This window comes from Artemia sp. Qi Xiang Cuo, chromosome 12 (genome assembly GCF_049724085.1).
Source record: "Artemia sp. Qi Xiang Cuo chromosome 12, ASM4972408v1, whole genome shotgun sequence".
Lineage (NCBI taxonomy): Eukaryota > Metazoa > Arthropoda > Branchiopoda > Anostraca > Artemiidae > Artemia > Artemia sp. Qi Xiang Cuo.
The window spans coordinates 33,280,710-33,297,388 of NC_142805.1; the positions used below are offsets into that span (position 1 = coordinate 33,280,710).

The window sequence follows — 16,679 nt, forward strand, 5'->3', positions numbered from 1 at the left end:
CTTTTTTTATCTTGCAGTTTCCAAAGCATGTACCAAAATTTGCGGTTAATGGAAATATGAAAAGAAAAGTAATTAAAGCTCTGTAAAGTTAATAGAAAAACTTCTTTTTTCCCAACAAAAGACTACATCTTCAAGTAAAATTACATATAAAATGCTGCGATTATTCTGAGCGAAATAGGCCCCATAACTGTACAAAACAGGAATGCAGAATAACCCCCAGCATACTATTTTTCTGACTGCCTCAGAAAAAGGGATTATACCCTATACAGAAACAATCTCACTAAAAACATGACAAATACAATCAATCACTTGCTGATACTAGTTTTGACAGCAGGATTTCTCACACCGTTATTGTAGCTGTTTAACTAGCACAAAATAAATGTATATTCTTACACAAAAAGAACTGTGGAAATCAACCGGCGGGATGTGATTTTTTTTGTTGACCACTTGTTGACCGAATGACATTTGTAACTCACCCTCATAAATCCAACTCGCTTGATCAATGATTCTTATTTGCTTCTCAAGGTACTTGGCCATTTCCATTTTTTTCCATAGTTCCTGTCTCACTTACAAAATAATTTGAAAGTGGAGATCTTAAGGTAAATATCCGTTTTTTCACATCTTGGAAGAATGAAAAACCTGCCTCGTACTAACGACCACGCGTTCACAATAGTCAAGAAAACCCAATGCATTTTTTCTCTATTTTCAGCTCTTTGTAAAATTTACGTCAGGTAAAATGACGCCTTTTTGAAATAGCGCTGCCGATACATTTACACAGCAATAGCTTTACAGGGAGGATCAGAGATATTATTAAAGAAGGAACGGATCTCATACTCAAAAATACATTCATTTTTGGTGCAAATATTTAAATTTAGAAAAATGGAACAGCGTTTTCACAAATGTTTTTGAGACGAGGGAAGGGGGAAGCAAGACCAATCCTAAAATGAGAGATTGTCACCCTATCACATCCTGCCGTTTAAAGGCATACATGCTCGAGCTGCCATACTTCCAAAAAAAAATCTTGTATTACAGATAGAATTGGAAAAGATCCATAAAAAATTAATTCAAATACTAGGGATACACTTTCTAGAAAAAAAACTATTTGGCTGGGAAGGGTAGAGAGGGTGGAGCAGGTCATGGCCTCAGAAAATTCCATTTGTGAAAGTTTGTTCCTTTTCTAAAACATTCTCAACGTTTTCTGAAAACCTTGGAAATGTTTGCCTCCATTGGTGTTTCCCCTATTAAGCAGTAACCTACACTAAAAAAACACTAATAGGTTAGGACTTAATTTGTCCCCCTATCACCCCATTAGAGCTATATATTAATAATAATAAAAAAGTTATACTTAGCATATCAGTCTGAACCCACCACACTTTCAAGCGCTAGAGACATCATAAAAAAAAAAACAAGAAAAAGAAGAAACTATTGTCAGTTGCACTCACAGAGAAGGCAGTAATATGTGCACTATGTACAAAAAGGCATGGGGTATATTCTGGCCGTCCAAAATCAAAACACATTGCCCTCCGCATGTTTTATATGCATTCAATGTCTTTGATTTAGAAGAAAGATTGTTTCCGAGTCATCAGAATTATATCTAGCAATTTTAAGAAGCAGTAAACAACACGAAGAGAATAAAACACCAAAATTTGTACAATTTTCTACTTTTATTTAATATTTTAACAAGGCTTTACTGCCCAAAAAGAAAGGAAGAGAATAAATCCGATAATCAATTGAACCAACCGACATGAAAAAAATACTGACATAAAACAGTAAAGACAAAAGAAAGTTAAAAAAAACTAAATTATTCCATAGGCTTAACTAGGAGAGACAATTGGGGGTAGGGGGTCATAAATGCTGAGTAAATGGGGAGGAGTTAGGAATTTTAACAGCAATGAAATCTGAAGGAAAATCTGACATTATGACACATTTCTTGTTCTCACTCTTTACATAAAAATTTTCTTCTCGTCATAACAGATTTATTTTCTGCTTTAAGGTCATAGGCTCATTTGTATCTAATACATTCTGGGCCAAGTTATGCTTGCCGAACGTACAGCGTTGTGTTCTGGGATAAAATTTTCATTGTCAGTAAAAAAAAAAATTCTAATCAATTTCTTTCCGGGATATTTATTATTATAGAGGATCAGTATATACAAAATAATTATAAAATTACAAAAAAAAATTTTAAATAATTTTATTCCTTTTTTAGTCCTGTTGGGATTGCAACTCTCATTCCTAGTTATGTCTATGGCCAATGCAAGAAACAACTACAATCAAAAATACACAATGATAACTGGACACACTGATTGACAGATGACTCGAAAACAGTTAGTGTATGATTTGGCTGGAAAGATCACATATGGTAATTTCAGAAAGACTGGTAAAACGTTCTCAAACTTGTAAAAACAGTTATAGATAAACGGTGTAGCGTTTACACTGCAACGACGGGATATTAAAGTTTAAATGCGATGTGTAATAGAGACAGGTGGATTTTGCACCAAAGGCAAAGTTGTACCCTGCACGCATAATTGCACTCTGAAGGCTAGTGGCTGTAACAAAATTTTTACTTAAGAATGAGCAGATTTTAATACCGTTTAGTTTTGAAAGTTCTTTTCATAAATATTTTTTTTTTTAATGCATCCGCTGTAGCCCAAACTTCACAGATAAATTCTAAATAGCTTGCTTCACTTATTAATCTTTGACTCGCTTTCCCGATAAACTCAAAATGGGGACGCTTTCTGTTTGTGTTCTTAAATAGTTTAATAAATCGTTTTACAAGTACTGCAATGACAGCGAAAATGCTAGAAATTTTCCAAAATTCCCTCCCACCTCCTGCTTATGGAGATATTACTAAGCAAAAAATAGAACGTTTTTTCTACTCGCAATCAAGGAACTATAGAACTAAAAATTTACTGGGACAAAAATTACTCGATCCAACATGAGTTGAGCAATATCTGACCAGCTCTAAAGAAAACCTTTTATCTGAAAAACCACAGATGATATTAGTATGATAAGCATGAATATCGTTTACACGAATGCAAAGTAAGAAAGGTGATTTATATTTTTAACTTCAGAAAAAAGAAAGTCCATGTTAACGTTTTCCAGGCCAAGAAACTGTTTTTACAGGTTGAAAGACCGCTTTCCTGATCCGTCTGACTTACCATTACATTAGCCTTATGAAAACTGCAGACATAAGAACACCAACTATAATACACTACGAAGATTAATTTGTACTCAAAATTACAGGTAATTACAGAAATATGGATTTTTACACACCCGTTTCCCAGATTTTCTCTAATGCTTCAATTACAAAAAGAGACTTAGTATGCAGAGCAAATAATTTATTACCAAGGATGAGATTGCAATCATTTCAAAAGAACTGGCCATCTCAGTTTGAGAAAGCTAAAGTTTTGACGAGGGCTGCTGTCAGAACTTTTAAAATCTTTCAGGGCATACTCCATTGGCAAAATCGTGACATAAAAACTTGGAATTGCATCCTCTATTTCTTCTTCATCCTTGTCATATTATTCAGAAAACATCTTAAAAAGTTTTTAGGTTGATTGAAGTTACACAAATTTAAGATTCGGCTATACTCCTTCAAAACCTAGTGTCCACGCAAAATTCGATTTTGAATAAGGGATGGACTTCCCTTAATTTCGGCATCGCAAAAAATCATGACATCGAAACTTGGAATTGCATCAGCTTTTTTTCTCCATCCTTATCATACATTCGTATTACGTCTTTAAAAATATATGAAAGTTTTTAGGCTAATTGAAGTTACACAAGCTTAAAATTCGGGTGCTAAAACCTAGTGTCCACGCAAAATTCGATTTTGAGTAAGGGATGGACATCCCTTAATTTCGGAACGGCGAGTCTAACGGCACAGTCAAAAATTTTCTGTCTAGTGTGCTTTGTGAGATACAACCTCGTAAATAAAGGGAGTTTTTTTTTTTTTTTTTTTTTTTTTAAGGCAAGGCCTAGTAAAGGTATACTAGAACGGGTGAACCCAGTATCCAAGTCTAGCAAATAATGGTTGGAAAAAACAGAACAAAATAGACTTTGGAAAACCTATTCATGAAATTCTGAGGCTTTATTTCTCCCATTCCAAAAATGGAAAAATCGCATTTCTACGATTTTCACGAAAACTTGTAAAATGCAGACACTAAGCTTTGGCATAAGAAAGATCTTAACTTTTCGGACTTTTGAAATGCTGTCATCAGAAAAACAATATATAAATAGTCCTTACTATAATAAAGAAATTGTTGTTAGAGATATTTCATGGTTAAAGATTATTTAGACAAGGAAAATTAAATACGGCGTTCTAATCTCATTTTACTAATAAGCCTAGAAGAAAAAAATAGAAAAAAAGTATTTTCACCATATTATAAATTTTTTCTAATTATAGAAAATTATACATATATATGAAAAATAAGAAAAGGGATATATTGCTGCACACTTAGCTTTATTTGAAATTCGTTGTTGACATGCTTCCGATCAAGTTAAATCCCTCGTAGCATAAAAAATTTATTTTCTTCAAGAAGAAAACAAAGGAGCTTGACTGGTGTAATTTAATAGGTGTTACTGTATATGACATGTTTTTGATACAGACTCATAACCAAGTCGCTTAAACTCAACACGTTCAATCATTTGTGCTAAACACTTTTCTCTATCTATCATTTTATTCTCAAAATGCTTCAATTACCAGATCTCCCAAAATGCATTACATCTCGTTTTCTCGCTTGAAGAGTAATGAGGGATAAGAGTTTTGGCATGGAGGTTGTTTGCATTGTACCCTGAAAGCCTAAAACAATGAACTCGATTATTGCTGCTGTTAACTTTCTCGAAATTTAAAAAAGTGTCATGGACTAGTTCCATAGTCTAGTTCTTCAAGATAGGGTCTACATGGTAATCCATGGCTTTCAATTTGTCCCCGTTTTTTGTTTTTTATATTTCCTTACATCTTAGCACATTTATTACTATCTGTTTTTGGATTCTTTTGTTTTAGCTGTAATTTGTAATCACTTATCCAACTAGATCTTGTTACTCTCCAAATTTTATTTCCTTTTATCTGCATGACATTACATTGCTTACAAATTTTTTAATATCTCGTTATTCAATTATATCTCCTCTTCTCACTTGAAAAATAATGAGATTGGAGCCTTTGGGATTAAAACCGATTTAATTGTACCATAATTTCTTTTCACCCTGATCGCTTTCAATTTTAAACAATTTTAAATTATTTTCACTGCAGCCTGAAAAACTAAGAAAACATAGTTATAAAAAAAAAAAAATTGCCGTTAATAGGGAGTCAAAAAGCCCGATACATATTTTCAATTTTTGGGCTTTGTTACGTTGCACAACGCATTTTGAATTGCTACACTTCTAGTATGAAACCAAACAGGACTTAAGAAAGCAAAACACGCCAAAAATGTACTTCGAATCCGGATGCTACACAATTAGGGAATCATAAACCTGCTCTGATTGAAAATTTACTTTCAGAGCATTACAATAACAGCAGCAATAGCTTGTATAGTAAATTAATCGGTATTGATTTAAAAAAAAATTTGCCTAAAAATGAGGGGTCGTCTTTTCCAAGCGCTTCATCAAGAGGAGAAATTATCCTCCTACATTAAGTTTTAATACATATTTCAGCTAGTACTTTTAATATCTTAGGATGTTGCAAAGAAGGCCATCGTCCAAATGAAGCAAGAACCGTCAGCTCGTCAAATATTGTTTTTGCTAGCAAAAGGCAGACAATTTCAATATGTTCTATTACGGTATCTATATTTTAAGACTTGGCTTGGTTCACAACATTACTGGGCCCACCAATCCGCTATACAGCAACGAAACTATCCTAACTCTAAAATCAGTTTTTTTCTGGAGATTTGAAGTTCCAAAATAACGATTTTGATTAAAAAATCAATTTCAACTAATGATTTCTCGTTCCCCAGTTTATTTTTCCATTTTGAAAAATCATGGAATAGTTTTAATCCAAGCCTATCTGGAGGCAAGATAGTTTCCTTCATACTGAATCAAGGCTTTATATTAAGACAGCAAATATTCATCTCTTCTTTTTTTTCTATGTAGGAGTTATACTGCAAGTATTTTGTTTCAATTTGTCAAAAGCTTCAATTTTGTTAGCTATGGCCCTTCGATAAAACGTACCAAGTTTTCTCATAAATTTGTGCGTCTTACTTTGTACACATATCGTTAAAATGTGACAGGCTTTTGACAGGATATATCTAGGCTCACATATACACACCGATGCCTAGGTACCAACGGTGATGCACTCATTTGGTTCACAAGTTTTACCTCAGGCAAAACTTCGCTTTACCTAGTTACTTCTTCACTTTGGTACTGAGTATCTTAAACGAAGGATAAGCACAGTCATACTTGTATAGAATAAAAATGACTTTACAACATTACTTAGAAAAAAAAACTAACGAAAATAGCACTTGACCTCAATTAGCCATCCCTAATAAATGGTTTGGGGAAGGTAGGCTTACTTTCGAAATCATCGTAACATTTATGATGTACAAAACTCATGAAATATGAGTAAATCTATAGTTTAAGTAACTTGTTCAATTTAAATTTCAAAAGGTATTTTTTTCATAGCTCCTAAAACCAGTAAAGTTGCGCAAGGCAATTTTACAACCGGTCAGTATCTCTTTATCATTAATAATCAATATTAGTACCCTGGCCTGTTTAGGCTCCACCTTCAACTCTTTTTCAGGAAAATTAGACCAAATAACATCAAAACCAATGGCTAAGGATTGTGTGGTTTGGTGGCACAATGCTTAAGACCTAAAGAAGGCAAACACGGAGACGGCTTTAATTGAAAAACCAAGTGATCAAAAGAGAATAAAGATTCACAACTATTCTAAAACTTAATAATTTAGTTAAACGTAGTAACGTAAATATGAAACTTTGTTTTAATCAAATTCTAAATTTTTTAGTTCAAGCCTTTATGCCCAAGAATCACATCCGGCAATATTTATTTCGGATATGAAAATTCCCCAAAAACCGCAAAAAAAAACAGGTGATGCATATGAAAATAATAGTGATTTATTGGGGGAATTATAAAAATTCGAGGGTGTATACCAACGATGCAAAAAAAAGACCAGTTTTATTATCGAAAAAACGTTAAAGGAGGATTTTCCTGTAGTCTACCCCCAGCCCATACACTCTCGACTCCGAACTGATCTGGATATGATCACGGGTTAAGAAATAAATATACTTCCCGTTGAACACGAACAGATTCTGACATACTATGGTTACTTAAAAAAAAACAATACTAAAAATGTGAAAAAAAACTACCCTGCTTTGAAGTGTAACAAATACAATCAGTAGACGTAAATTCATACATAAAAATTAGACTACACTACCAATTAAACGTATTGGTGTTTTAAAATAAAACAACTCACAAAATCTCCGTAGTCCCATCCCACCTACACCAGCTTCAATATCTTTATCATCGAAAATATTCCTTTTCTTGCAGCTTAGACATCTGATTAATTCATCAAAATGTATATCATGTTCCAGTTAATACTGATTTTCAATCTTCATGTTTTAAAAAAATGAAACAGTGACAAACACTTTCAAGACAAGATGAGTCTCAATTAGCACGTTTATGTCTCTACTACTTGAGAGACAAGCAACTTTTTCCAATATTCCAGAAAAGAATTTTGTGAAGTGGAAAAACGCTTAAATGACACTTAGTTACTATAAAAGGTTCTATTGGCTTTTCATTCACGTTTTAAATAAGAAAAGACAAAGCGATTCTGCGCTAAAACTTAAATTAAAATGTATAAAAACTTTGCACCTCCTATTTTTTGCCCTTTTTCAAGGAAGTACCTCTTCGAATTTGATCCAATAGCGTTTCGCGGCACGAGGACGGATCTGGCACCACTCTGGAATTTATATAATTACGAACACGTGACGCGAGATCATGGCTTCTTTGGGCATATTCATTGTCACACGGGCGGATTTCATTAACCGGATTAAAGTCAATTGGCACCGGTTTGGACAGAATCTCCATTTGAATCGGTTTAGGTTTAGAGAAGCCATCTGCTTGGCTCAACTGTTGCTGAAGCTTAGAATTGAGGGACTCAAGGAAGCTAGTTTTAGCTAATAAACTACTTGACTTATTCACAACTAAAGAATCTGGATCACTCGGATCTGGCCTGTTCATGAGCCAATTCCCATCTTTGACTCGGGGTGGCTCAACCAATGTGCTTTTTCGTTGTACTTTTGGACTCCCTTCATTTCTTCCATGACTTTGACTACGTGCATGATTTACTTGAACACTGTTCCGAGCACGGCGTATGACGTTAGATGTCTCAGAATTCTTCAGTCTAACAGAATGAGATCGACGCATCATATTTGGACTGACTGGCTGGTGATTCACTACAGTGAGAGATTTGATACACTCAGCCACAGAAAGGGTGCGCTGTATCTCACCATCCATTAGAAACTCAGGGGGCGGTGGCGGTAATGTTGAACAGTCCACCTTTAAAAGCAGAACAATTTTAGCTGTTAAAGATCAGATAATAAAAATAAGAGAAAAACAATAATTCAATGACTGGCATACTTAATATCAACGGAAAAAGTACGGGAAACTGACCAGAGAGGAATGTTTGGGACTTTGACAAGGGTGTAGTAGCAATTAAAATTATTAGCACCACTGGCAGTACAATGTTACCAAACCCAACTAGTAAAGTTAAAAACAGACTTAAATTAACTTATAAAATCTGGATTTCATCTCAAGACCTATATTTATTTGATCAAACTTAAAAATTGATCAAAGTAGACGGATTCTTTAGCTTTTCAGTTATTTTACAGTGATGAAAAAAGCCACTCACTCATTGTTCCCTTACGACAAAAGTGAGTCTCTTATCTTCCGCCTTACATAAGGCAACGAAAAGAAACTACAAAATAAAGGGAACAAATATTTTCATTTTGGGTTTTAATAATTTTTCGGTTTGGCAGGGTAACATTAGATGGCGTTGGATTTTCTTCTGGAACCGGAACTTGAGTTTCCTTTTTTATCAGTTTCCTTCCTGTACTCTTTGAACGAAGATTCATCAGAGAAAAATAATTTAGCTGTTACCCTTATAAATGCTATCATAGAGAATCATGAGGATATTCCCAGAACTACTTTTACAGTGAACAAGTAGATAATTGACGCTGCATTACTAGAGCTTTCTTTCCTCAGAAAAGAGCCGTATATATTTCTTGTTTATAAACTTCTTTATTTATTATTTTGATTAGTATGATCATTGGTACCAAATGCATTTGGATAATTACATCTTTTAAATTTTATGATACTTCTAGATATTCCTGGGCAATAGATTCTATTTGTTTTTAGACGTGTTTAAGCCCAGTAGTCTTAAACTTGTTTTAAGATTTGACATTTTTCAAAATTCAATTTGAGAAATTTTGACCTCAGTCATCGCTTGCTGCAAACCCAAGGAGTCAAACTAAAAAATTACCAACATTTACTAGCTCTATTGGCTGTAATTTTAAAATTATTTAAAGCACCGAGGTTATAGATATAAAAACGTTTCTTTGCCTTCTGGGCCCATTTGAGGTCTATTCAAGCCGAAAAACCATGATTTTATAAAAAAAATTCTTATTGCGTCAAAATTGTGAAATTGTTAAGGCAGGAACACATTTTCGTCATTGTTGCCGCGTTTAACTGCCAAAACAAATATTAGAAAATTTAACCTTCAAAGGAAAGCTACATTCTTAAGCTGTTTGGTACCATATACTTTTAGCTTATTTTTTGCTGATTCTTCATCAACGATCCAGTTTCAACATCTGTCATTCGCTACTACCCAAAAACTACAAAACTGCATATGAAGGTTTTTTAACTAAAAATTAAACTCCCCGTTTTCTATTTTTTTTTTTTTTTTTTTTAGATACATGTGGTTGCATAAGTTCCCATTTAACCAAGTCAAACATTTAATTTCCACTGTCCTTGGCACTTTTATATTAAATGTTTACATAAACACCCAAGAGGGGTTTTTCGCCCCCATAGTTTTCGACTATTAAACAAGTTCATGACATTGTACTAATAATAAATACCATTATAAAATTGTTGGACGGCGCATTCATTGGGCCCCTATTGATGCTGTACCAAAAAGAAATGAGGTGTACCAACGATCAATAAACATTGAGAGTCCTTTCCCTAATGCCCGATTTAAGTAAGACTAACTTTTTGTTTAAGTGCTGATTTAAGCTTGTATGTTTTTAAGCTTGTTTGTTTTTATGTGTTTTTTTATATACATTTTTGTGTTGTTTTTTTTCTACTTCATCAATTATGTCTTTGTGTATCATGATGGGTACTAAAGCACCACATGCATACATAAAAATTTAAGAAACAGTTTTTAAAGTTATTTCCTGTGATGTTTTCTTTACATTGCGTAAGACCGTTTCTACGCATAATTCATGTCATATTTATTATATTGTACACATATTTCAAAATAAAAATAAAAAAAGCCAAATATTAAAAAAAGCAGAAAAAAAATATGAAGGTGGGACTTCGTTTAAGATGGAATAGATTGCAGAAAAATTTAAAGACAAGTAGCCTATAAAGCGTGGTCGCCTATTTTTAATATTGATCTAGAGATTACTATGTAAGTATAGTAAAAATAGAAGACCGTGCAAAAAACAAAGCTCAGACGTCAGTATAGTTGATAATATATTCACACATAAGGAAGACGTAAATAAAAAACTAAAAAATACTACCCATTCATAGAGTTCGCGAATTTTACCTTACAGGACGGCAAAACCGTGAAAAATATCTTTCAAGATTTAATTGCGTCAACGAATTTGTTTCTCCTAAATATTCATCACATAGAACATTATTGAGTGGATAACGTACGTTCTATAGCCAATACTGTTATTGTGAATGGATTGCTGAGTACCACATAAGGTTAAACCTTTACTACTCCATTCATTTCTTGACAATCCAACTAAAATCACTTACATGACCTGACGAATAATATGGGTCTAGTATTTGTGGGAACTTGAGTGTACGGAAGAAGTAAATAAACATTACCAGCGCACATCACTGTTTATATTTACAATTATAAAATGACAACAGAATACACACAGCTAATAATACCATGTAAAAAAAAAAAAAAAAAAAAAAAAAAAAAAAAAAAAATCAATACGCCACTTTTCCCAAACAAGAATTTGCTTACTTTCTGCTCAGTTTTGAACATTGATTTCAAGTAGTTATGCTAAGTAAGCTGGTTTAATTTTTACTGAGATTCAACACTTTTTTGGTAGATGACCCTCCGCAACATCAATTAATCTAATCTATTTTGCAGCAGCTTTCTTTTCTTCCTTGTACAAATAGTTGGAATTTATAGCTTTTAGCGCTAAAATTGAATTTAATGTATCCTGCGGTACTGAAAGAATCTTTCCTGTACGAGAAAGTGGACAGTGTCTGCTGGATACTAATAACAGCAAAAAGAAAATAAAATGTTATAGTTTTTTTTGTTCTCTTTTAAAATCCTTGTCACGGAATGACTTTTTGAATTATACACAGTTGAAACATCATTTAAAAAAGGTGCTTTGATGTTAAGTTAGAGCCATCTCACCTATTATTTTATGTTTTTCTTTACGAATATTCTTTTTTTCTTCTAGTAATTAGCGGTTACTGACCTCAGAGACAAAGTCACCAGGGGGCGGAGGGAGAGGCAAATCTTCAATATGAGCACTAGCTGTCGGACTCCCTTCAATACTGTCTAATAATGACGAAGAAATTGAGGTGGAACGAGCCGGTGGTGGAGGCTTCACGCTGTTTGACCGTCTAACAACGCTTCGATAGATATCATTACCTGAAAATGATATAAAATAAAAAACTAATATAATTAAACTATATATATATATAACATAATATATATAGTATAATATAATACATACAATATATGTAATACAATATATTTATCTATATATATATATATATATATATATATATATATATATATATATATATATATATATATATATATATATATATATATATATATATATATATATATATATATATATATATCATCATCACTAATATCACTAATAAAACTAATAAAAACTAATAAAAATTAACTAGCAATGTACTTCAATTCTATAGCTGTCGTAATTATGTTTGGCACTGTTTCTTAATTTAGGCTAGTTTGGTTGTACTACTAACACATAAACTAGGTTGTCATTTTAATTTACTGTTCTTGCATTTTTTTGAGAAGTTTTGAATTTTTTAAAAAGTTTTAGATTCCTAGGAACCCACTTAAGGGGCTCATGATGGCACATAATTCTACCCTACGCGTCAATCAACCTGTATTGTTCTTGCACGGGAGATTGGCGCATAATTTTCAGTTTTGTATATAGGCACAAAAGTTTAAATAATGCTGTGTCTTTCGACCTATATTTCTAGGTCAATTATTGAAACAAAAGGTCAAATTAACATCACAGCTGATCAGAAATAATTAATTACGAAACGAAATGTAATCATGACACTGTTCTATGATATGCTGAACCAATCATTATCGGAAATCCAGAGAGAAAGTTGGTGGTCCTCTCGGAGTCTTGTTAGATCAACATTTTACTTAATGTAGTTTTCTCTTTGGAACAATAGGTTAAATCATTCAAACACAATGGTTACTCAAAAACATTGTACAACCGAAACCAAAAAAAGAAGAATTTTGAACAAAAAGACACAATCAAGAACATATTCTGAAGTTTTTGAAAATATCAGGAACAGTGTATGTTCTGTATCCAAGTCATTATGCATGGACTTTTTTTTATTGATGTTAATAATGGACCGCTTCAGTGTTTTTGGTTTGTTATCAATTATCACCACCTACAGTAAAATAGACAAAATTAGTTTTATGCACAAGAATTAGATAAAACGAGCGAAACATCATAATCAGTTGATTTTATTATTTTTTGCGGGGGAGGGGGTTACATAAAATGGGTAAGAAAAAGTAGAAAGAAAGTGTGTATGTAAATGCAGAAATATCAGACATATGTTTCTAATGTTCGCTGTCAGATGTTTTTTACGGTTCTCAGTTACAATTATGAAAGAAAATGCTACTACAATAATTAACAAATAGAAGAAGCGTCTGAACGCGTGTTTGGATTTTAGCTTGATTCACGTATCATCGGCCTGTTTCCGAGCAAAGAATGGGCCTATAACTTTTTAACTCAAGATTTAAAAAGAAAATATAAATTTCTGATGCAATTTGAAACAAAATCAGACATATATATAAATTATGATTACAATAATAATGTTAATAATGATAACAAGAAGATAGCAGCAAAACGTTTGTCAAGTCGACAAGACTTAAACAGAGGCACAATGCTCTCACTTTGATTATCTGCAGGGTGAAACAACTAGGGCTGTTATGAATTAAACGGCTTTATTCGGCTACATTAATCCAATACAATCCACTGTTGCCACGTTAAACAGTAAAAGTTTAATAAACAAATCTACTTAGTTAAATCTGACAAGGCTTTTCACTTGTAAAAATTCAAACATTCAAATGTTGATTCCCAAAGACAACTACACCTTCAAAGGAAATCCACGCCTTCTTAATACGTTTGGTACCATATGCTTTTAGCTTATTTGTAGCTGATTTTTTACCTAGATTTTTTTTTTCAATTTGGCACCACTACTACCAAAACTGCATAACTACCTAAGGAGGTCCTTATCATCAATTCATGAAAACTCAGGGTGGGGGGGGGTCAATTTTGTTGTTTTTTTTAACTATTCAAAGAAAATAAAAAAGAAGCATTTTTCAATGAAAATCCCCCGAAAAAGATATTTTCCAAAATCTATGGAATTGATGCCACTGACAGTAATTTTTTTTTCATTAAGAATTCAATTCCATATTTTTAGATGTATATGGTTGTATGAAATTCTACTTGGCCAATTAAAACAATAAAATTTTATATTCACTGACCTCGGTACTTCCAACAAGCAATGCGCATTGAATTATTAACAATATTGAACAATATTCCTGTTTTAACGAAATTTCTCAGCAACACCCAAGAAAGCAATGTTGAATGCAATCTTTGTTGAATGCATACAAGGAACATTATCAAGTTTTGTTGTTGTTTCATTTTTGTTGGAGGGGTGGGAGAGGGAGGCGAGAGAAGATATTTATTTGTTTTTGGGTTGGGTTATATTAGGGTCCGAGGAAACAAAAGATAATAAAAGAAAATATTATTTTTTTATTTTTTAAGTGTTTTTCTTTTTTTTTCGGGTTTTTTTCCGGCATGCAGTAATGCATTGGATTGTGTTTTTAAATGAGAAGTTTGTTTATCTATTTATTGTAACCCGTTTGTAAATATATATAAAAAAAAAAAAAGTTGTTCGACAACCAACTGGTATAAAACTTCACTTTACACCCCATTGCGGTAGAAAACTTCAATGGGGTCTCAGCGCAAGAAAACTTCCCTAACTCTATTTTAACGTCCCTCACTAATATTAGAGTTAAATTCAATTAAATTATTGGTAAATTAAATAAAAATAAAATATAATAATTTATTCGATTTTAATTATTCGGGTTTCCTTTTATCTGAAGTGTCCAAGTTAAAACTAAGCACATAATAATTGTTTTGTTAATACCCAAAAGTTGCGCCTCATATCAGACACTAAAACACATAACGTCACATGTACTCAAAAAAAAAAAAAAAAAAAAAAAAAAAAAAAAAAAAAAACTTCTGTAAAATTCCTTTTGTTTTGGTTCAAACGTGGTTTTCAGATACTAGCTTCGAATAATGATTTAATTAATAATGCTTTAAAAATATAATTTTATTGCAAATTCATAATTGCAGACATTTTGATTCTTTGGATATGGTCGACGTGAATTATTAAGGGCGAATAAAAATAGACGCAGACTTAATACATGTGAAATTTGAAATCCTGTAAGAAAGTTGCAATATTGATACACGCACAAGTTTTATGAATATAAAATTCAGTTGCGAACGTGCGAGCTTGAACGTATATAGGGCATGCAGACACAGACACGTATGGTACAAGGGAAAAGGAGAGAGGGGTTTTGGGACCAATCCCTCGCTATAAATTTCCAGGTCTTCAGAAAAGGAAGCTCCAACTAATTAGGTAGTTTGAGAATCTTGGGAGATAATTTTAAAAATAAAGGAAAGCCAAGTCAAAGCAACTCAACGCATAGAAGATTCCTGGACACACTAACTACGAAATAAGCTTACAATTGTAAGCAAAAACCTTATTTAAGAAATAAGGTTACAACTGCAATAAAGAAGTAGCAGTAGGACTAAATTGAATTTTAAAGTTTCTATAAATGGTTTAATCCCTTAGTAGCCCAAGTACAACCTTTAGTTGGTTTGATTATTAGAAAATGTTCCAGTCTTTCGTAAAAATTCGAATTCTATAGATCGAAAAATTGATACTTGAAATTCAAACGTCAGGAACAATTTCAAAAACGAGACTGGCTAGTTTTTTTATAGTTACTTATTTAATAAGCAGTTTAGTATTAAATAATCCAAGTTCAAAAAAGTTGCTGAAGTAACAACTGCAAAAAAAAAACTCTTGAACTTGGACTCGGTCCACTTGGAATCGTCCATGTGCTGTTCCCCCCTTGGTGTACCTAGTGATAGGGTTTACAATTATAACTAATTTAGCATAGGCCAAAATTCCACTAAATCATCAAAATTTATCCACAAAAAGCAGGCATCAAAGCGACTGGCAACAATGTACAATACTAAGCAGCAGTGCATGCTAGGCAGATCGTCAAACGTACCGGGTCTGGGCAGAAGTGCAGGTTTCATGACAGGTTCATCATTGCGTGCTCTCATTGCATATTTCTTTTTGCGTATGGAAGCAGTTGACACATAACAAGGCTCACTAATTTCTGTTGGGGGTGTTGATGATAAAATGAAAAGGAAAAAATTTAAAAAATATAACATAGGATCATGCTAAAATTAAAAAAAAAAAAACAACAACAACGAACAAAGAAACAAGCTGTAATTCATAAGAAAAGAAAGATGAAATAAACCCAAGAATGTGTCAAAGATACATGAGATAGTCGACATAAGTAACTTAAAGAGAGATAAAAACAATAAAGAAAATTGAATAGGTGCTATTCGTTATGCGTATACCTTTTACACAAGTACCTTTTAGTACTGAATTAGTTTTAACAGTCATATTAACAACACTAAAGACAAGGCGTTAAAATAAAGAAGATATATGTATATATTGAAAGAGAGAGAGAGAGAGAGAGAGAGAAAGAGAGAGGGAGAGAGAAATAGAGAGGGAAAGAGAGAGGGAGAAAGAGAGAGAGAGAGAAAGAGAGAATGAGAACGAAATAGAGAGAGAAAGAGAGAGACAGACCGCTGGAGAAAGAAAGAGAGAGAGACAGAGATAGAGAGGAAAAGGCAGAGAGAGAGAGAAATAATTTTATGAAATTTTACGTCCCCCGTGTCGACAATGTCTTCAATCAAAGAGGATAGAATTAAAGAGAACTCCCAAAGCTGCTAAATTGCTGGAACGATATTTCCTTTGAGCTGATTTTTAGCGTTTTCCTAGCAGGTATGCTAGAACATTTTTAGGAACTACCCTGTCCTGAAATTAAAAAAAAAAAACCTGCTCCACTTAATCAAAAACAAAGTTTACACTTTCTGATAATGTGGGT

At 32.8% G+C, this 16,679-nt stretch overlaps 1 protein-coding gene across 2 annotated transcripts in view; it reads right to left on the reverse strand.

Moving 5' to 3' along the window:
- Positions 1–447: 447 nt before the first annotated feature.
- LOC148946038 (uncharacterized) overlaps positions 448–16,679 on the reverse strand; it is a 158,787-nt gene continuing 142,555 nt past the window's right edge. For both annotated transcript variants that reach the window (XM_089097987.1, XM_089097988.1), the window contains 2 exons: positions 11,671–11,846; positions 448–8,506 (listed from right to left, as the gene is read on the reverse strand). In XM_089097987.1, coding sequence (XP_088954113.1) covers positions 7,823–8,506; positions 11,671–11,846 — 860 coding nt within the window. In that variant the 3' untranslated portion in view covers positions 448–7,822. The remainder of the gene's footprint in view (positions 8,507–11,670; positions 11,847–16,679) is intronic.